At 40.9% G+C, this 17,207-nt stretch overlaps 1 protein-coding gene across 2 annotated transcripts in view; it reads right to left on the reverse strand.

Moving 5' to 3' along the window:
* SNCAIP (synuclein alpha interacting protein) overlaps positions 1 to 17,207 on the reverse strand; it is a 141,177-nt gene that overhangs the window by 14,653 nt on the left and 109,317 nt on the right. For both annotated transcript variants that reach the window (XM_037028880.1, XM_037028890.1), the window contains exons 5-7: positions 16,843 to 17,022; positions 11,080 to 11,193; positions 2,861 to 2,986 (exon numbers count right to left, since the gene is read on the reverse strand). In XM_037028880.1, coding sequence (XP_036884775.1) covers positions 2,861 to 2,986; positions 11,080 to 11,193; positions 16,843 to 17,022 — 420 coding nt within the window. The remainder of the gene's footprint in view (positions 1 to 2,860; positions 2,987 to 11,079; positions 11,194 to 16,842; positions 17,023 to 17,207) is intronic.

Consider the following 17,207-nt stretch of genomic DNA (forward strand, 5'->3'; position numbering starts at 1 on the left):
ACACTGGTGGAGGGAATTGTATGGACACGGAGGGCGTAAAGTTGGGGCATGTCTTCCCTGTTGGGTATCAGTGGGGAGGCTCCAGAGGGTCCTTGGAGGACCCCACCCGCAGCGCGCATCCGCAGTCAGCACCCGAAGGCTGCCACAGAGGGTGTCAGTGGCCCACCACAGCAGGGCAAAGAAGCAGTGACCATGCCACAGCAGTGGTCACTGCCCTCCCCGGCAGTGACCACAGCAGGGCAAAGGGAGAGCGCCATGATCTTTCCCAGTTAAGCAAAGAGGGAGGAGATTTTTCCCTCCATACCTCCTCTTTGTCCCCAACACTGGAGCCCAGAAGAGAGAGGAGAACAGGAACTAGTGTGGAGTGTAAAAAGCCTGACATATTCTTTGACACCATCTACATGAGATAGAGCACTGGAGTTATTTTAATAATAGGTAATATTTTTCCCGCAAGCAATACTTGCAATTTTTAAATTCCTAGACTACTTAGACTCCGAGGTCATTAAGAGGCTCCACTCTCCTTCAAGTTTATGATCACTCACCATGAAAGGTCAATCTGCCAGCAAGTCATTGCCACCCACCTCACAGGGGGCAGGGAGACCATCTCGGCCCGAGCTCTCTGTGGTACTCAGTATAAACACACCCAGTTAGCACTCCCTTGTCTTGGCCTCTGCAGCTTTCTCTCCAATGTTTTTCAAACCCCGTCCCCTTCTCACCTCATAAGGAGCCTCACTCACCCTCTCTTCTACTCTGACTCTGTATTTTTTTTAGTCTCACACCCAGCGGACAGACCCACTTCCAAGATTACCCAAGTTTCCACATCCGTGGAATCGAGTGCCAAAAACGTCATCTGTGCTAAGTGGAGTGACGAATGCCCTGAAAGGACAGGATGCCTCTCCTCACAGACTCCAAAGGAAAATAGCTGAAATCTCCAGCAGAATTGGTGATAGCAGCTGGTTTTCTTTGGCTTCCCATCATTTATTAGCTGATAAAGAAGTTCATTTCAAAACTATTAAATATTAGAGTATTTTGTTAAATGGAAAAACAAGGTTTTCCATTTTTATTCAATTATTTTTCTTCCACAAAAAATAAGGCTACTCCTTTCATCTTTCTGCAGATCCTGGTAATAATTTAAATTTCTCTCTTTTCTATGCTCTCCAATTTCTCATCACTCTTTTTACAACTTGGTGCCTTAAATTAGAAGTTTTATCCTTTGCCAACAATAGTGGGGAAACTTTTAAACACTTGGAATATTTTCTATCAATTTAGCTCTTCAAAGAGCAGTTGTATGTGGGTTGATATTCTAGAGAGCTCTCTGATTTACAAAAATCATTATCTCCTGTCTTCTACTTTATAGCTTTTCCATATCTTCTCATGTCATTTCCTGAGTTCTCTCTCCTTTCCTGAGCAACTGATTCTCACTACCCAGTATTCTCTATCAGATATAGTCTACCTTCTTCACAGTATGACCTCAATAAGTACCTGATAAATAAACGAGCACATTAAGTTTGAACTAAAAGAAACAACACATAATAAGGCGAAGAAGAGTGTTGCTTTCTTAGAGTTGTTGTATACGTCTAACATACTTGAACTGTAGGAACTTGGAGAAGTTTCTCTAATCATGGCTGGCAGCCAGGTGTTGTCAACAGCTCTGCCGGAGACGTGGGAGCCGAGCCAGAGATGTTGGGCCGTTTTCGGCCATAAGAATGGTGTGATTGCTCTGATTTTGGTTAATTATGATTACTGTTCATAAATTAAATTCCAGGCCAAATCTAAATCTACTTTCCAATTCAAAGCCTTTCTTCTCTTCACACGGTCGCTCTTCTCCCACCAGTTCTTGCCCCGACTCTTTGGCCAGCCTCTCTCTTCGCTTTGCCACTCAGAGCCTCCACATTGTTTTCTGGGTGAAAAGGGCTGTCTGGTTTTCACATTCGCACATGAAGACCCTTGCTGGACTCGGCTACCCTGTGCTGCTGTGACCGTGGCACTGGGTTCAGCTCACCTTCGTGCAGCTGTGCGTTCGGCTGAGGGACCAGATGCCAAACCCCCTTGCAGGAAGCCCACCCTCTCTGAGCAGCCCTCCGGGACACCCCTCATGTGGTTTGGGACAGGAAGAAGGACCTCCCTCCCCTCCCCTGTGGCTCTGCTTCCCAACACGTTTACATCATTGCACACACAGATTAGAGTAAGATTTGTGAGCACAGTTGCCTATCAGTATGAGGCCGCCTGAGGCCGGTGGGTGAAGTGGCTGGTCCACCAAGGCCGTGGCTAGTCTGCCCAACAGTTGAGGGGATCGGTATCTGAGTCCTTCCCGTAGTCAATTCTGGCCTTTTCAAATGCACGTGAGAAGCTAAGTCCTGCCACATAGAAAGGGGAACGACTACCGTGCACCCTCTCTAGCCTACTACTCCTTACTCTGAAGAATTCTTCTAATATATTCTTAACAAAATTGGTCCTGTTATTCATGCACTTGAGAAGAAGTATGCTGAAGTGCTAATGGTAGCAAGAACTGTCTGCTATTTGAGAGACTGAGAGTGATTTCTGGTAGTGACTGCCTGCTGCCTTGAGAGCAGGGGAAACCTAATGTCTATTGTCATCAGCACTGGGGTTTTAAGGTGATAATGAGAGAGAAGGAATAGCTCCCTTCAATGTCCTGTGACACTCAAGGAGAGTCTTGTAGGGTTATTCTGCCTATACCTGTGTGGATTTCTGGAAATACAAAAACATCAATAGAACTCCTTATTATCTACCACAATAGAAAAAGCTGATTTAATCCATTCTTCCAGGGAACAAAATTTCCTTTTTTTTGGTATTACTTGATAAGCTCACTTCACCATTGAAAGCAGTGGGGCCTGTGTACCTGTATGCACCCAAGGTAGCCATGCTGTGAGGCTATGTGCACAGCACTGTTGCCATCCTGGTCCACTTCATCCAACGAGATGCCCTGTTCTTGCATAAACTGAAGAAGCCACAGAAGAATCTTTTCCTATAAACACGAAGACAGTTGGAATTAATGAAATACCATGAGGGGAAATCTAATATCAAGTAAGAGGAATACAGCATTCTAAATTGTGAAGATAAGATACAACTACTTACCATATCGAGAGAAAATCCCATGCAGTATGGACTGAAAACCCACGAATCTCTGACTGAAGTTAATGAAAGTTGATCTGCACAAAGTTTGAGGACCTCCTCAAAGTCACACAGCTAGACAGATCCAAACTGGAAACCAGAATCCAGGTCTTTCAGTTCCAAGGCATGTTTTTGCCGCCCTGTTATACTGTCTGTAGGCTGCAGGAGTATTACTATAAAACCTCAAACTATTGAGATAACTAGCTTCTGTGTTTCAGCTTATAACACTTCAATACTATGCCTTCCTAATTCCAAACCTCCTGCAGTCAACAGGCTTACAAAAAGAGGCCACATGGATACATGGAACAGACCGACAGCTGTTAGGGTGGGTAGGAGAGTGGATCAAAGAAGGTGAAGGGATTAGCTAAAGAACATATATGCATTGGCCATGGACACAGACAACAATGCAGTGAAGGCTGGGGGTTGGTTGAAGCTGGTGGAAGTGGTCAAAGGGGAGGAAAATGGGGGACATGGTATTAATGTCAACAATAAAATAAATAAAATTTAAAAACAAAGTGGCACCATCTTGAGTTACCAGGTATGAGATAACCTCACCAAAATACAACTGGGACTCTCTTGATTATCAGACCAAATACTGGTCATGTTCAAAGGCAAAGCTTTCTCTTCCATGTGGAGGGAGGGCACCTAAAGCTCTGAACATAACTTCTCAAAAACAAAGACAGAACAGCCAGTGTGTATTACCATAATCCGTCTGTATTTTACCCACAGAGTCTTTGTGGTATTTTCATGTTATGTTTGGCCTATGCAGAAAGCTGGGGGATGGGATTTCACTGTTTAAAAATAGAAAAATTAAATATAATGTTAAAAAAATATGAGAGTGGTAAAAACAACAGCATGGAGTTTAGTGGGTGGAATTTGACATTTAAAAAGATGATCATGTGTTTGAAATAGCCTTGAACCTCTCCTTAGCCTTTTAAAGGATTTCTTTCCAGTTATTTGCTCGGACTGGTCATGAACTTTTATACTTTTCTGGATTAAATTTGCCTTCACCTTCTGAACATGCCAACTAATCTGCTAAAGGAATGCTGGATAAAAACAGCCAGCTCCTTTAATGTTTCACCCGTCATGTGAGGAACAGGACTCTGTTTATGAAGGCATCTGGGACATTAGGGACAGACTGACATTTGCACAATTTTTCCACATGACCAAGCAGGGAATAAGACCCCTAGAGCAAGAGGAGAAACATGCAATCAGTGCCTACAACCTACGAAGAATGCACCCAGGGAAAGCAGGAGCAGACAGACCTTGTAGAAAGTGAAACCCGCAATGTGCCCAGAGAATGAGGTGGAACAGAGTCTGGAGGCCAGGCTGGGAGTTAGAATCTGGATAAGGATCTGCCCATAGGCTTAACCCTTTTCTTTAAGAGGCCAACTCAGGGAAAGTTGGAGCTGAAATTTGAACCAGAGCAGGTGCTGTTTCACATAAATAAGGTAGAACAATTTGGTTTTTTTTTTTCTTAATTTGGTGGGGGAAAATAGATTATTTTTATTTGGAGACAGAGGATGGCACCATGTGACTGATCTTAACTTCTTTAAAGATCCCGGTGGGTGGATGTATCTCAGGATAAAAGACACACCCCCTGGTTTGAAGTCGATGGCTAAGACACAGAGGCATCGAGAGGACAGGCTGCTGCAGCTCTACCGATGGGAAGGGCGGGCCTGCCATCCTCAGTGCGTCGCTCTCAAGCTTGTGGGGATTTGGCTCACTCCATGACATTAAATCATGGAACCGAAGCACTGTGGAGTGTCAGAGATTTCAGTGAATCATCCAACTCAGACGGTCTTATTTTACAAATCAGAAAACTGAAAAAGGTAACTATATTTTCTGATATTCCAGCAGCTTTTTTCCTTAGTTACATTCAGAGGAGTTTGAGATATTTAGAAATGTCTTATAGGTTACCTTCTTGCCAGGCATATTGTCCTATTTTTCAGATTCAATGAAATATTGCAGTGGCTGTGTCTATCCCATGTGCACAGAAAGCATCCTTTCACAGTGTTCTGACTTTTAGTAATGGGGCTGTAGGAAATGGAATACTGTGTTTCATGAGAGCAGAAGTTTTCCCCTTGCGGACATCTGGGAAAGAATCTAGATACCTGGTCTTTGTGGGGGCTTGGTGACGTGGGAGAACAAGACAAGGTCTGTGTGAGGCAAGATTGCCTTGGCCCCTGATGGCTCTCTAGGTGATGGGTCTCCAGGTAAGGTCTGTATTGTTACAATGCCCTGCCTTCTTTTCTTACAATGGCATGGATAACTCTTCCTTACCATTAAAGATCCTATCCAATTCAATACACAAGACTTACATAAAGGAAAAACCATTATTTTATCATTCACAATCAGACAGGTCTTTGCACAGCATCTCCAGTTCAATTTTGCGTTCTACATTGGACAACTCACTTTAATGAAAAGATATGCCATTGGCTTGTCCACTGACCTATTGTATAGAAACAAAAATCTCCTCTATGACTATCAGAAGGGTCTGGATGACTATATGCCAGTTCTAACAATCAACATTTAGGATTTCTGCAATGGACATGGCGATGGCTAGAATCCCCCGGTTTTGGTAAAAGCAATTAGCACCCCCTTTCAGAGAAAAGTTGATATCATTGCAGAGATCCACTGTCCTACAATTTACACAAGTTAAACTTAACAAATATCTAGTCGGGAGAACATAACAAATACAGCTATTCCATCCACCCAAGAAGGCCGTTATGAATGCACATGTGTATTATTCATGCATATATGCAAGGGGGTCCACCTCTCCCCCTTGGACCTTTAGCACTCCAACATACACACACCTACCCCACCCCACCCCTCTGAGGGGGCAGATGTTAAAGGACCAATATGACCTCAGATCGACACTTTCCCGAAAATACTGCTTTCAGAGGGCATCCAACATAGTCACGTCGATGGAGAGGCTCTTCTGTATTACTTCCCGTTCACAGAACGCCTCTCCAACTTACCTCCTACCCACTCACCCACACGCCTGTCTATACACATTCGACTTTCATTGTTGACTGAACACTTCCTTCATCTACTAGTTTTGTCTTCTGGGAATGTTCTACACTTTTGTAACCAGTTGTAATATTTTGTTTTGTGTGTTCCTAAAGGCAACGTGATTGTTCAAAAAATGCAATTAATACATGTAATTTATGAGACTTGCTAAATGAAGTCTAATAAAAATGTAATTGAAAAGTATGCTACAGGTTTATTCCTGGTATAAATAATATATCTACAGATTTCAATGAAACCATAAGTTCTGAAGGAGGCAGCTCTATCTGTGACCATAGATCATCAAATCTAACAGGCCATCAATTATAAGATTAATTCCAGTTTTGAGATGTTAAAATGTAAAATAAATGGCCAGCGATAATTTCATAGTGTCATCTACTGTGAGATAAAGGTAGAATACAGAGAGTACAGTGTGGGGAAAGGGACCTCTAAGAAATGATTAAATAGGTTAAGGGCTGAATAAGTCTATGGTAAGATTCTTTTATATTTTACTAATGGTGAAATAAGCTAAATAATATTGATAGCAATAAAAATAATAACTTGGAAGATATGCAATAATCATAAGAGCCAACATTTATCTAGCATCTACTATGTACCCCCAGTGGGCAATGCTTCACGTGGCTTTTCTCCTTTGGTTTCCAGAGCAACCCTGTGAGGAAGATTCCATTACCTGCATTTTAAAGACGAAGAAATTGAAGTCCAAGGAGATCTTTAAATTTAAAAAACTAAATGTATTAGGCCAATGAGCTAGTGAGTTGTAGGGCTAAGATTTGAATGCAAACAGCTCGACTCAGGAGCTGATGTTCTCCTTGACTCTGTTTTCTGGGTGTGAATATCCACAATCGCTCGGTGCCCCATGACCCCATACTCCATAAAGGACAAGCTCCCGTTGTGACCTTGGGCTGCAGAAATCATGGTTAGCTGCTCGTCAGTGTGTGGGTTCACGGGGGACTCTGCATCATTTATGCTTTTTCAAAGATCGGTCCTTGGAGAGCGGATGGATGCTCCTGCTAATCAAAGATCTTTCTATTTTGCTTTCATCTGCAATCGCAGCACTCTCGGTGCTGTTTACTTATTTCTACCCCATGAGGGTGAAACAATGAAGCCAATGGAAGACTTCCCTTTTTAAAGTGAGCTGTGGAGAAACAATAACACAGGCCGCTGGCGCATCTCCCCACCCGCATGCCTCTCACTGTTTCTGACCCTTCCTAGGAACTGCTGAGCCTTGTTGTTTGTTTTTTTTTTTTTTCTAAAAAGCTCCCACTGCACCAACTCTGTATCAGGACAAACAGTTAAAAAGAAGAATGAACACCACAGTGTGGGCAAAGGTATTCTAGGTAAATGCTCACTGCTATGATGAGGTGGTTTTTGTAGCAGAATCGCTGGACTAAAAAGCCATGTGAGTGATTCAGAAATAAAAGGATGGCAGGTGTGAGGTTGAGAGTAACGGAGCCCACAGAATCAGTGATCCGTGCAAAAGAGGCCACATCTCTGGGCAGCTGAGGGGGAGAGGTTTCTGGGAGCCTGGACGAGACCATCTGAACCTCCATCTTTGAATAAAACTGCCCATTACACAGGCAGCAGCCTTGACTGGAGATTTTATCTCAATCATTTTGCTACCAACATCTCTCCCAAGAAACAGCAAAGCAAGCCTCTCAGAGGACACCCCCACACACTACAGACTCCCCAAAGCTTTCGCCTCCATGCTCCCAGTGCTGGCTCTGCAACGTACAATCAGGCAATGAAATAACTGTACCCTCGGAGACTTCATGTGTCAAGATGAGGAAAATCAATTCCTATCACCCAAAGACCTATCACTGCAGGACACCACTATAAACTGCTGGCTACCCTGTGGTACTGGAGTCTTTACAGGTAATTTTTACAAGAAAAAGGACACAAATTGGGAGGCAAATTGAGCCCATTCTTTACGAATCTATATGAGGGGCAGAGGGCAACTAAAACCAAGAGAAGAATTTTCCTCTGTACTATCCTTTTGAGAAGTATTTACTGAAGAAACAAAACCAGAACACACTCAAGTGCCTGCTTGATGTAGAAAAACGTGCATGTGCTGAATCCATTAGAAAACTGTTCAATAACAGTCTTCCTTGTGAAAATATTAGCCTTGTAATGGTTCCAAGTTCAGCATCTCCACAGGTTATCTGTTACATAAGTGGCTACGGCAGATGTAGGATGGCTGGACAGAATTCAGTTCTAATGGGTTTCTACATTTTCCACTTGGGCAGGAATGCTCTCCTAAGGGCACTGCTGGCCAGTCCTGCTCCAAGCTGTACTTTAAGTTATTAAAATGCTTATCAGCTTGAAATAACAACCTGAAGACTGATACTAGCATGAGGCAAATGTCTGACACTGCTCTTCACATAGGTCAGTAATTTCCATATTTTCCTCTGGACCAGCCAAGTAAGCCACACTATTACCCCATCAGTTCCAGAAAGGGCACTTTCTTTTGTTCTGTCCCAATAGCTTCCAAATTATGAGAAACCTGCTGTGAGAGCTGAATAGAGAAACTGGCATATATAAGCGACATTTCCCAAGACAAAGAGTGCCCGGCGCCAGATTATTTACTTTGAGTCTCAGGACAGCAATGCAACCCTTTCCTCCTTTTCTTCGGCAAACTCTAGCCAAAGTGCAGGCAGTCTTTCCACTAATATCGAAATTCCTTGTTAACCTTTATATAAGCAAATCAAATCAGGGGGATGAAACAATTATTCTGACAATTGAGAATAAATTAAATTCTGTTTTACACTGAAAACAATTTATAAAGATTAGCAGTGATTTAATTCTATTGGTCATCTGAAAATTGTATTCTGTCCTTTGTAACTACAAAAAGGAACATCCTTAGCAAATGCTTACTAACAGTTACAATTGTTTGTAGGCTATCATGGCTATATAATACACACATATATATGGAGTAGTCACTTCAAAGATAGTGGCTTTTACAAATTTTAAATGTTCTGCCTCTTACTTTCTTCACTTCATAAATTTAGTACAGGTACTCACATCTTCAATAAGCTGTGTAAGGTGCTCCATACAACATAATATGTTGTTAGATAAAATTGTAAAAAAGAAGACTTCTGCAGCTATATCAGTGTCACTGTGGGCAAGTGGCACAAATGATGTACACAGATGGAGACAAAACAAAATCTAGCCCTGAAGTCAGAGGACTTGAGATCTAGTCTTTACTCTCACTAGCCATTAAGAACACGTGCAAGTCACTCAACTTTCTTCAGTCTCCTCATCTACAGAGTGGGGTTAAAAACATGATCTCACTGCTAGGATTATATCCTAAGAACCCTGAAACACCAATCCAAAAGAACCTATGCCCACCAATGTTCATAGCATCACAATTTACAATAGCCAAGTGCTGAAAGCAACCTAGGTGCCCATCAGTAAATGAATGGATCCAAAAACAGTGGTACATTTACACAATGGAATTCTATGCAGCAGAAAGAAAGAAGGAGCTCCTACTCTTTGCAATAGCATGGATGGAACTGGAAAGCATTATGCTGAGTGAAATAAGCCAGCCAGGCGGTGAAAGACAAATATCATATGATCTCACCTTTAACAGGAACCGAAACAGCAAAACAAACAAACAAAATATAACCAAAGACACTGAAATAGAGAACAAGCTAACAGTGACCAGAGAGGAGAGGGGAGAGAATTTCAGGGGGAAAGGGGAAGGGTTTACAGGAACAAGTATAAAGGACACATGGACAAAAACTAGTGGGGGAGTAGAAATGGGAGGGAGGTGGGGAGCACTCGGGGGGTGGGCTGGGATGGGAGTAAAAAACAGAAAATTGTACTTGAACAACAATTAAAGTAAAAAAACAACATGATCTAACAGAGTTGTTTTAAGAAATAAGTAGATAATGTACACAAACTCTAATGACATGATGCATGGTACATAGAGGAAACAGTACATATTAATATGTGTATATTAATTGAAGTTACAAAGGAACAAAATAAACCATCACCTAACATGACCTGCACTACAGAGACTGTGGTAATATTCTCCAAGTTAATGTTTTGAACTTGAGATTGTCATGCTTGAAAAAGCATAATCTCTTGTTGACAAGACTACAGTTTATTGCCTCTGGGGAAGGTTTACAAAGCCAAAGGGGATATGGTGATATGCATGAAACGCAATTTTCTTTTCCACAAACAAATAAGATTGTATCTATTTTAATAGAGTGTTGACTTTATTTAAGACTCCAATTGGCATTTTGTGGTGACAACTTTTTTAAAAAGATAATTTATATTCATTGCCTCCCAGGGAGTTAGTGACCAGTCTTCACCCCACATACTGGACAGTGATCTGTGCGTGTTAATCACTCACACTGGGATTTCCTGTTATAGAAAATGGTTGTAGCTGAGACACATCTAGTTAGCCCGATGGTTCATCGTTAACAGAGGGAGACCTCCTTGGTTAATGTTTCACTAAATTTCTTCTTCTTAATTTTGGGTTCAAGAATATAGCATTTTTCTTTTTGACAGAAGTTAAATGTGTTTATTGTAGAAAATTTGGAAAATACTGAAATACACACACAAAAAAAGGAAAAGAAAAGCCACTTGTAATTCTACTCGGAGTGATAACTACTATAAATGTTCCATGACAGGATTTTTTGTTTTCTGTTTTTGTTTTTCTTAGTCTTATTACCTGTTTTTTTCTCTCTCCAAAGTTTAAAGTTGGTACCAAATTACAGGAACAGTTTATATTATACATTTTAACTTAAATATTATATAATGGACACTTCCCTGTAAAATTTCATCATATCATGCATCTTCATTATTTATCCAATATCCTATTATGGAATGTTTAGGTTGTTTCAGAACTTTTTCATTTAAAATATACACTGAATGTGATTGCTCGTAAACCCGATAGTGAAAAATTTCCCCCACCTGGCCGAAGCACGCTGCGTAATGAATGAGGCTGGGAAAATCCTTAGAGCAACTCAGCTCGGCAATGGCTTCCGTTTCGCTCACCATCCAGCGCACACATTCTAACTGACCGTTCTAGATTTTGGAAAAAAGAGAGAAAGAAATTCAAGGTAATCCAGGTCTGAAAAGTAGCTCACAGGTAATCATTTTACCAATGGAAGAAAAATCATGTGAATTTTGCCTTTTATATCAGGCTTCATTTATTTAAAATACAGGTATATCACCTACATTTTTGGTATGCGGTTCTGGCTCTAAATCAACTATAGAATTTACTTAAGTACATTTTCATAATTTTAATCAGTTATTTTAAAATTGCTATGTTGAGGTACAATTTGCATATCGTAAAATGTGCCCTTTTAAAGTCTACAATTTGATGAATTTTGACAAATACATACTCACTTGTAACTACAACTCCAATAAAGATACAGATTTCCATCACCCCACCCCACAAAAAAACCAAAACCCCAAACCCAAACCCAAACTTCTGCTAGCCTTTTGCTCTCATTTCTGTCACCTTTACCCCAGGTGGCCACTGATATAATTTCTTTTTTTTTTTTCTATCACCATAAAATAGACTATGAACTCTTGCGTCAGGCTTCTTTCATTCAGCATAACACTTCAGCGATTCATCCAAGCTACTGCTTGGGTTAATAGTTTATTCTTTTTTATTGTGAAGAAGTATTCCATTGCATGAATAAATCACAATTTGTTTACCCATTAACTTTTAGAATATGATTTTTCCCTTGAAAAGCTAAAATGTTATGATTCCAAAATAAAGAAAAATAGCCCTATGATACTGGCTAAATGCTGCCTCACAGACGCCTTCCCTGACTCTGTGCCCACAGTAGCTCCTTTCTCCTGTGCTGGGGCCCCATACTGTGCAGTCCAGGAAGGCGTGACATATATAACCCAGTGATTGAGACCCAGACTGCGGAATGGATTTACATCTTTAATCCCCCACTCAGTTACAAGACCTTGATCAAGTTACTTCACCTCTCTGACACTCAATTTTCTCCTCTGTGAAACAGCAGGGTGAGTAGTAACTACCTCATAAACTTATTGTGGAGATCAAATGAGACGAAGCACATCAGCTTACTAAGCATGCGATCCTTGTTACCTTGTACTACCAGATGCTCTCAGACACTCTTCATCACTCCATAAGACAAATGAGACATTCAGCTGTCTTCCAGGGTTGTATAGCACAGAAGAAAACAGCTACTATGGGCATGAAGTCAAGGAAGTCTATTCTAAAAACAAGGCAAGAGGAGGTAATCTGCTCCTTCTTCATCTACTCTTATGGAACCTCAAGTAGTCAACTCACAACTATACATATTCAGTCTATTCTCTCTATTTGGAATATCTAGTTTAACTGGGTTTTTGTTAATCAGCTTCCTGGTGTCTCATTCAGATGTAGTTCCCCCCTTTTCTGCCCTCCTTGCTGCCAGGGGAGGCTGATCTGTGTGCCCTGGCTTCCTAGCCCCTTGGCTGGGGGCTGGGTTGGATGGGCAGTGGTGGCAAAAGACGAGGGAAGGAGCGTGTGTTTAGGTTCCCTCTGTTCCTGGCTCCCCCTACTCCTTTATGGGGTTGCCGCTGGCTGGCTGAGTCCCTCCGCCATTCATTGTCAAAAGTCAGCCAGTCTTCTATGCAGCCCTCTCTCTCAGGTCCTTCCCCTGTCCCTTCAGACTCTGAGGTGGTAACTGTGCTCTGGTTGTTACCCCCGATACTGCACTTTCCTGTGTGGGCTCCCTACACCCCACCCACCCTCCTCATGTGTGTAAATCCTTCATTATATATTTTCCTTAAACTACACAATTTGAACACACCAAGTGTCTCCTATAAGAATTTTAAAAAATGATACAGTATGCTTTGTTCCCTCTGGATGAGGGTATGGGAACCATATCGAGCATTTACTAGATAGGACAGTTTAGAGAAAGCAGTGTTTATATGGAACACAGAAATATGAGGCAGCATTTCTGATTGTAATAATTTGAGTCTTTTTTTTCTTAGTCTAATTGAAGGTTTATTTTTGTTGGTCTTTTCATAGAACTAAATTTGGTTTTGTTGACTTTATTGTTACTGTATTCTCTATTTCATGTATTTCCACTTGAATCCTTTAACTTCCTTCCTTCTGCTTACTTTGAATTTAGTTGGCTTTTATTTTTGAAAATTTTTTTTAAAAGTAAAAAAAATATTTATTTATTTATTTTTAGAGAGAGTAGAAGGAGGGAGGAAGAGTGTGAGAGAAACATCAATGTGTGGTTGCCTCTCGCATGCCCCCAACTGGGGACCTGGCCTGCAACCCAGGCATGTGTCCTGACTGGGAATTAAAGTGGCGACCCTTTGGTTCACAGGTTGGCACTCCATCCACTGAGCCATACCAGCCAGGGATGCTTTTCTTTTCCTAGTTTCCTAAGGTAGGTGGTTAGGCTATTGGTTTGAGATCTTTCTTTTTCTTCTTTTTAAATATAGACATTTACAGCTATAAATTTCCCGTTAAGCACTGCTTTAGCTGCAGTTTCATTCAGCTCCAAATATTTTTCAATTTCCCTTATAGTTTCTTTGTTGATACAGTGATTATTTTAGAGTAAGTTAATTCCATAGACTTGTAAATATCTCAAATTTCATTCTGTGATTGACTCCTAATTGCATTCCGTGATGGCTGCAGAACATATTTTGTACGATTTCAATCAGTTTACATTTATTGAGACCCGTTTCATAGCCTAACATATGGCCTACTCTGGAAAATGTTCCATGTGCACTTGAGAAGAATTCTGCTGTTATTGGGTGGAGTGCTGTGTTACATGTCTATTCGGTGCAGTCATTCACAAAGGCAACATTTAAATGAGTAAAGTGCTGCTAGAAAGGCAGAAAGAAATATATCACTACTATGAGTTTAAAAGCAGTATCACTTGCCATAAACAGAAATACCAAGAAAACAAAAAATGTCATTAAGTTCTAGTGGGAGATTTTTGCCTGCTGAAGTCTCTAAGCCTGGGCTCACTCGCTGTATGTTAGAAAGGAATGTCAGTGGGCTGTGTTCGAAGTCACTTTTCTCATCAGACCAGCATTTTCTCTTTGAGTTTAACCAGAAGGACTAAATGAGAAAAAGGAATTAAGGTTATTTCATTCTCAGTCTGTTTAGCTCCTAAAATAATTCCTTGTTCTAGCTCCATTTCAGAAAACACAGTGCTTTCTTCACCTTACAGAAGTCATGCATTCCCAAGGGCACTCGGTCACGCTCTCAACGCCTAGAATCCCTAGTGTCAGGCCCCCAGAAAACATTCAATAAATTCTGCATGTAACGGGCAAGAATTTATGATGTTCCATTTAAGGAGTTCAAGAGTGACAGAGAGAGGTTCTTAAACCCTGATATGACTTCAAAGCTCCTTTTTCTATCCTAATCCTATCAAATAGGATTACCCATCAAATAGGTAATCCTATTTGATACCCTATCTGCAACTGCTTTCTGTCAGCCAAGTCGCATTACCCCAGCAACTTCAGCCCATTTGTAGCCAGGCTGCTCTTCATTAAAGACAACGGGGACCTCAGAGCTGTGCCTGCTGATATGAAACACCGTCAGCCAGTTACTGGGGTTCAAAAACCGGTCCTCAGACAGACAGCGACGACTTCTTAGGATCCTCTCTGCATTAACATCCATTCAGATAGCTCGAATACACTGAGGCAGGACATGTGTCAGGACAGATTTCTAAAGGGGTGGCACTTGTTATAAAGTATATGCACTCACTGCTTTTGTAAAATCTATGTTAAAGGAAGGCATGGAGGAGCACTTCCATTGCTCAAATCATTGTCCAGACGTGAAGCATGAAAAGCCTGGGACTTCAAATGTATAAAATCTATAAAAGCTTTGAGTCTTATGGGTCTGTATGTGTTCTTCATTAAAACAAACAAACAAAAAAAGTGCTGAGTTTTGCATGCTGACTGTATGGTGGCGATGCTATGTGGGCTGGAGGAGTTCAAGAATGAGTTACAATATGGACACCATCGCAGGAGTATATACCCAGGATTGGTTCAACGACCGCTAAGTTTCTTATCTAACTTCCTACTCTAAAGATTCTTACTGTATCAAAAACAGGACTAAGACATGTAAATTAAGAGGAAAAACCTTTTTTTCATCCAACAATGTAGTTAGAATATATTCAATAATCTACCATTAGTCAGGAAAGCTATACACTGTAAGTATTTTATATACACTAAAACATTTAGTGTTTTAATGTCAATATTCATTGGCTTTGCAAGAATATTTTATTCATCACTGGCACATGCCAACTGATGATTAGATCCAACTCTATTTCCCCATCTAGTCTGCCATAGGACTACATCTTGAATTCACCACCTGCACTTGAATTACTGATAACTTACCTGTCTTATCCACCAGGCCGGCAACTACTTAAAGGATTCTGTCTCATTCAAATTTTTCTTACCATCAACTAACACAGTATCCAGTGGACTTGGTGATATCATTGAACTCAACTAAGATGAACCTCGAGTTCACATTTGATTTCTCTTTCTTCATGATGGCCGCCTGCAGGCCAGCTCTTAATCTGATATAGCATCATTCACAACTAAAGAAAAATGATATCCGCCAGGATCACAGATTTGTCATTTTATCAAAAAGTTTTTTACACTCTCTTTGAAATAATACCTTAGCATTGAGTAAAACTAAATAAAATAGAACACAACTTTTAATACAAAAAACTTTGCTGAATGGTAAATAAAGACATAAAAATTCAGATTTGCATAAAAGACATACTAGAGGTAAGATAGCAATAGCTTGTTTTTCATATGTTGCATGTTCTTTAGTGAATTCAAAAGTAGATTTACCCAGCAAGTCCCCCTAATGAAACTCTATATAATTCCATTAATAAAAATTATGATTATTCAGCTTTTGGAGGACACTATTACGTAAAGTACATATGCAGAAGCACAAGCTGTACTATACTTTCCTAAACTTAATTTCTAGCTTCTTAATAAACATGGCTGAATTCCACATTTATTTGCCAAAGACCTTAAAAGTAATTTTCGTTTAATGGCTAACCTTCTAGTGATGTGTTATATATTTCACAGAGGCACTCACTGCAGCGCCACAAGAGACCATGCTCTCTTGTATCAGAGTTTCTAGTCTGTAACCCTAATGCAGTGGCCATTAATTTCTGTAGTTTTTGACAGAGAGCATCCTTTCTGCAAGAGCTAAACTCAAACTCAGCACTGATATTCTAAGCCACTCCTGATCCTGAAGACATTTAAACTTCGGATGTGATCCAGGAGAAGCCCACTTCATTACCTGAACGACTCCTGCAGGCTAGCGTCCCTTCAAATACACCATGTCCTCATTTGTCTTCTTCACTATATGCACATCCGGAAAAAATGAAACAGTCTCCGATCGATCCAGGTGTGGTTAAGAACCTAAACTGCAGTCTCCGTGAATCACAAAAGTTCTTAGCACTGCAATCAATCATTTCCCTTTCTCTTTACTAGCTGATTTGAAGCTAACCCTCATTGCACATTAAACTGGAATGCACACTCAAAATCTCAAAGCAGTTCATGACTGAAATGATTAATCTCTTAAATATAATATGTTCATTTGCTGTTTGCTCAGTATATTACTCTTCTCTCTTTCTCCAGTCCAACACTTTAGCTCTGCAGAAATCTTAAAAAGTAGAAACCTAACTTTCAGCTGTGGGGCCCCCAGCCCCAACCGCTCACCTTGATGGCGAGGCCCGCTGGAGTCAACTTCTCGGCGTTGCGCTCATTGAGGCAGTCTTCTCCCATCAACGAAGTGAGGTGCTGCAGACACTCTGCGTGGCCCTGGGACGCGGCAATGTGTAAGAGATTGTTTCCACTTTCGTCGTGAATCTTGTCTAGATTGTCAGCAGCTAGGTGTGGCTGTGGAAATAGCAAGATCAGAAAAACTCAAGTTGCTAAAGCAGAATGAGACACTCTGGGGTTTTTCTTGGGGCGCTGGGAAAAGAAGATGAGCTTCTAGAAGCTCTGGTGGCAGCCATCAGGATCTAAATAGTCAGGATTCCATGTTATTTTCCATGACGATTTTTTGTTACATTATGTTTCGG

This window comes from Sturnira hondurensis, unplaced genomic scaffold, assembly GCF_014824575.4.
Source record: "Sturnira hondurensis isolate 20B ecotype Veracruz unplaced genomic scaffold, ASM1482457v3 Scaffold0001509, whole genome shotgun sequence".
NCBI classification, from domain to species: domain Eukaryota; kingdom Metazoa; phylum Chordata; class Mammalia; order Chiroptera; family Phyllostomidae; genus Sturnira; species Sturnira hondurensis.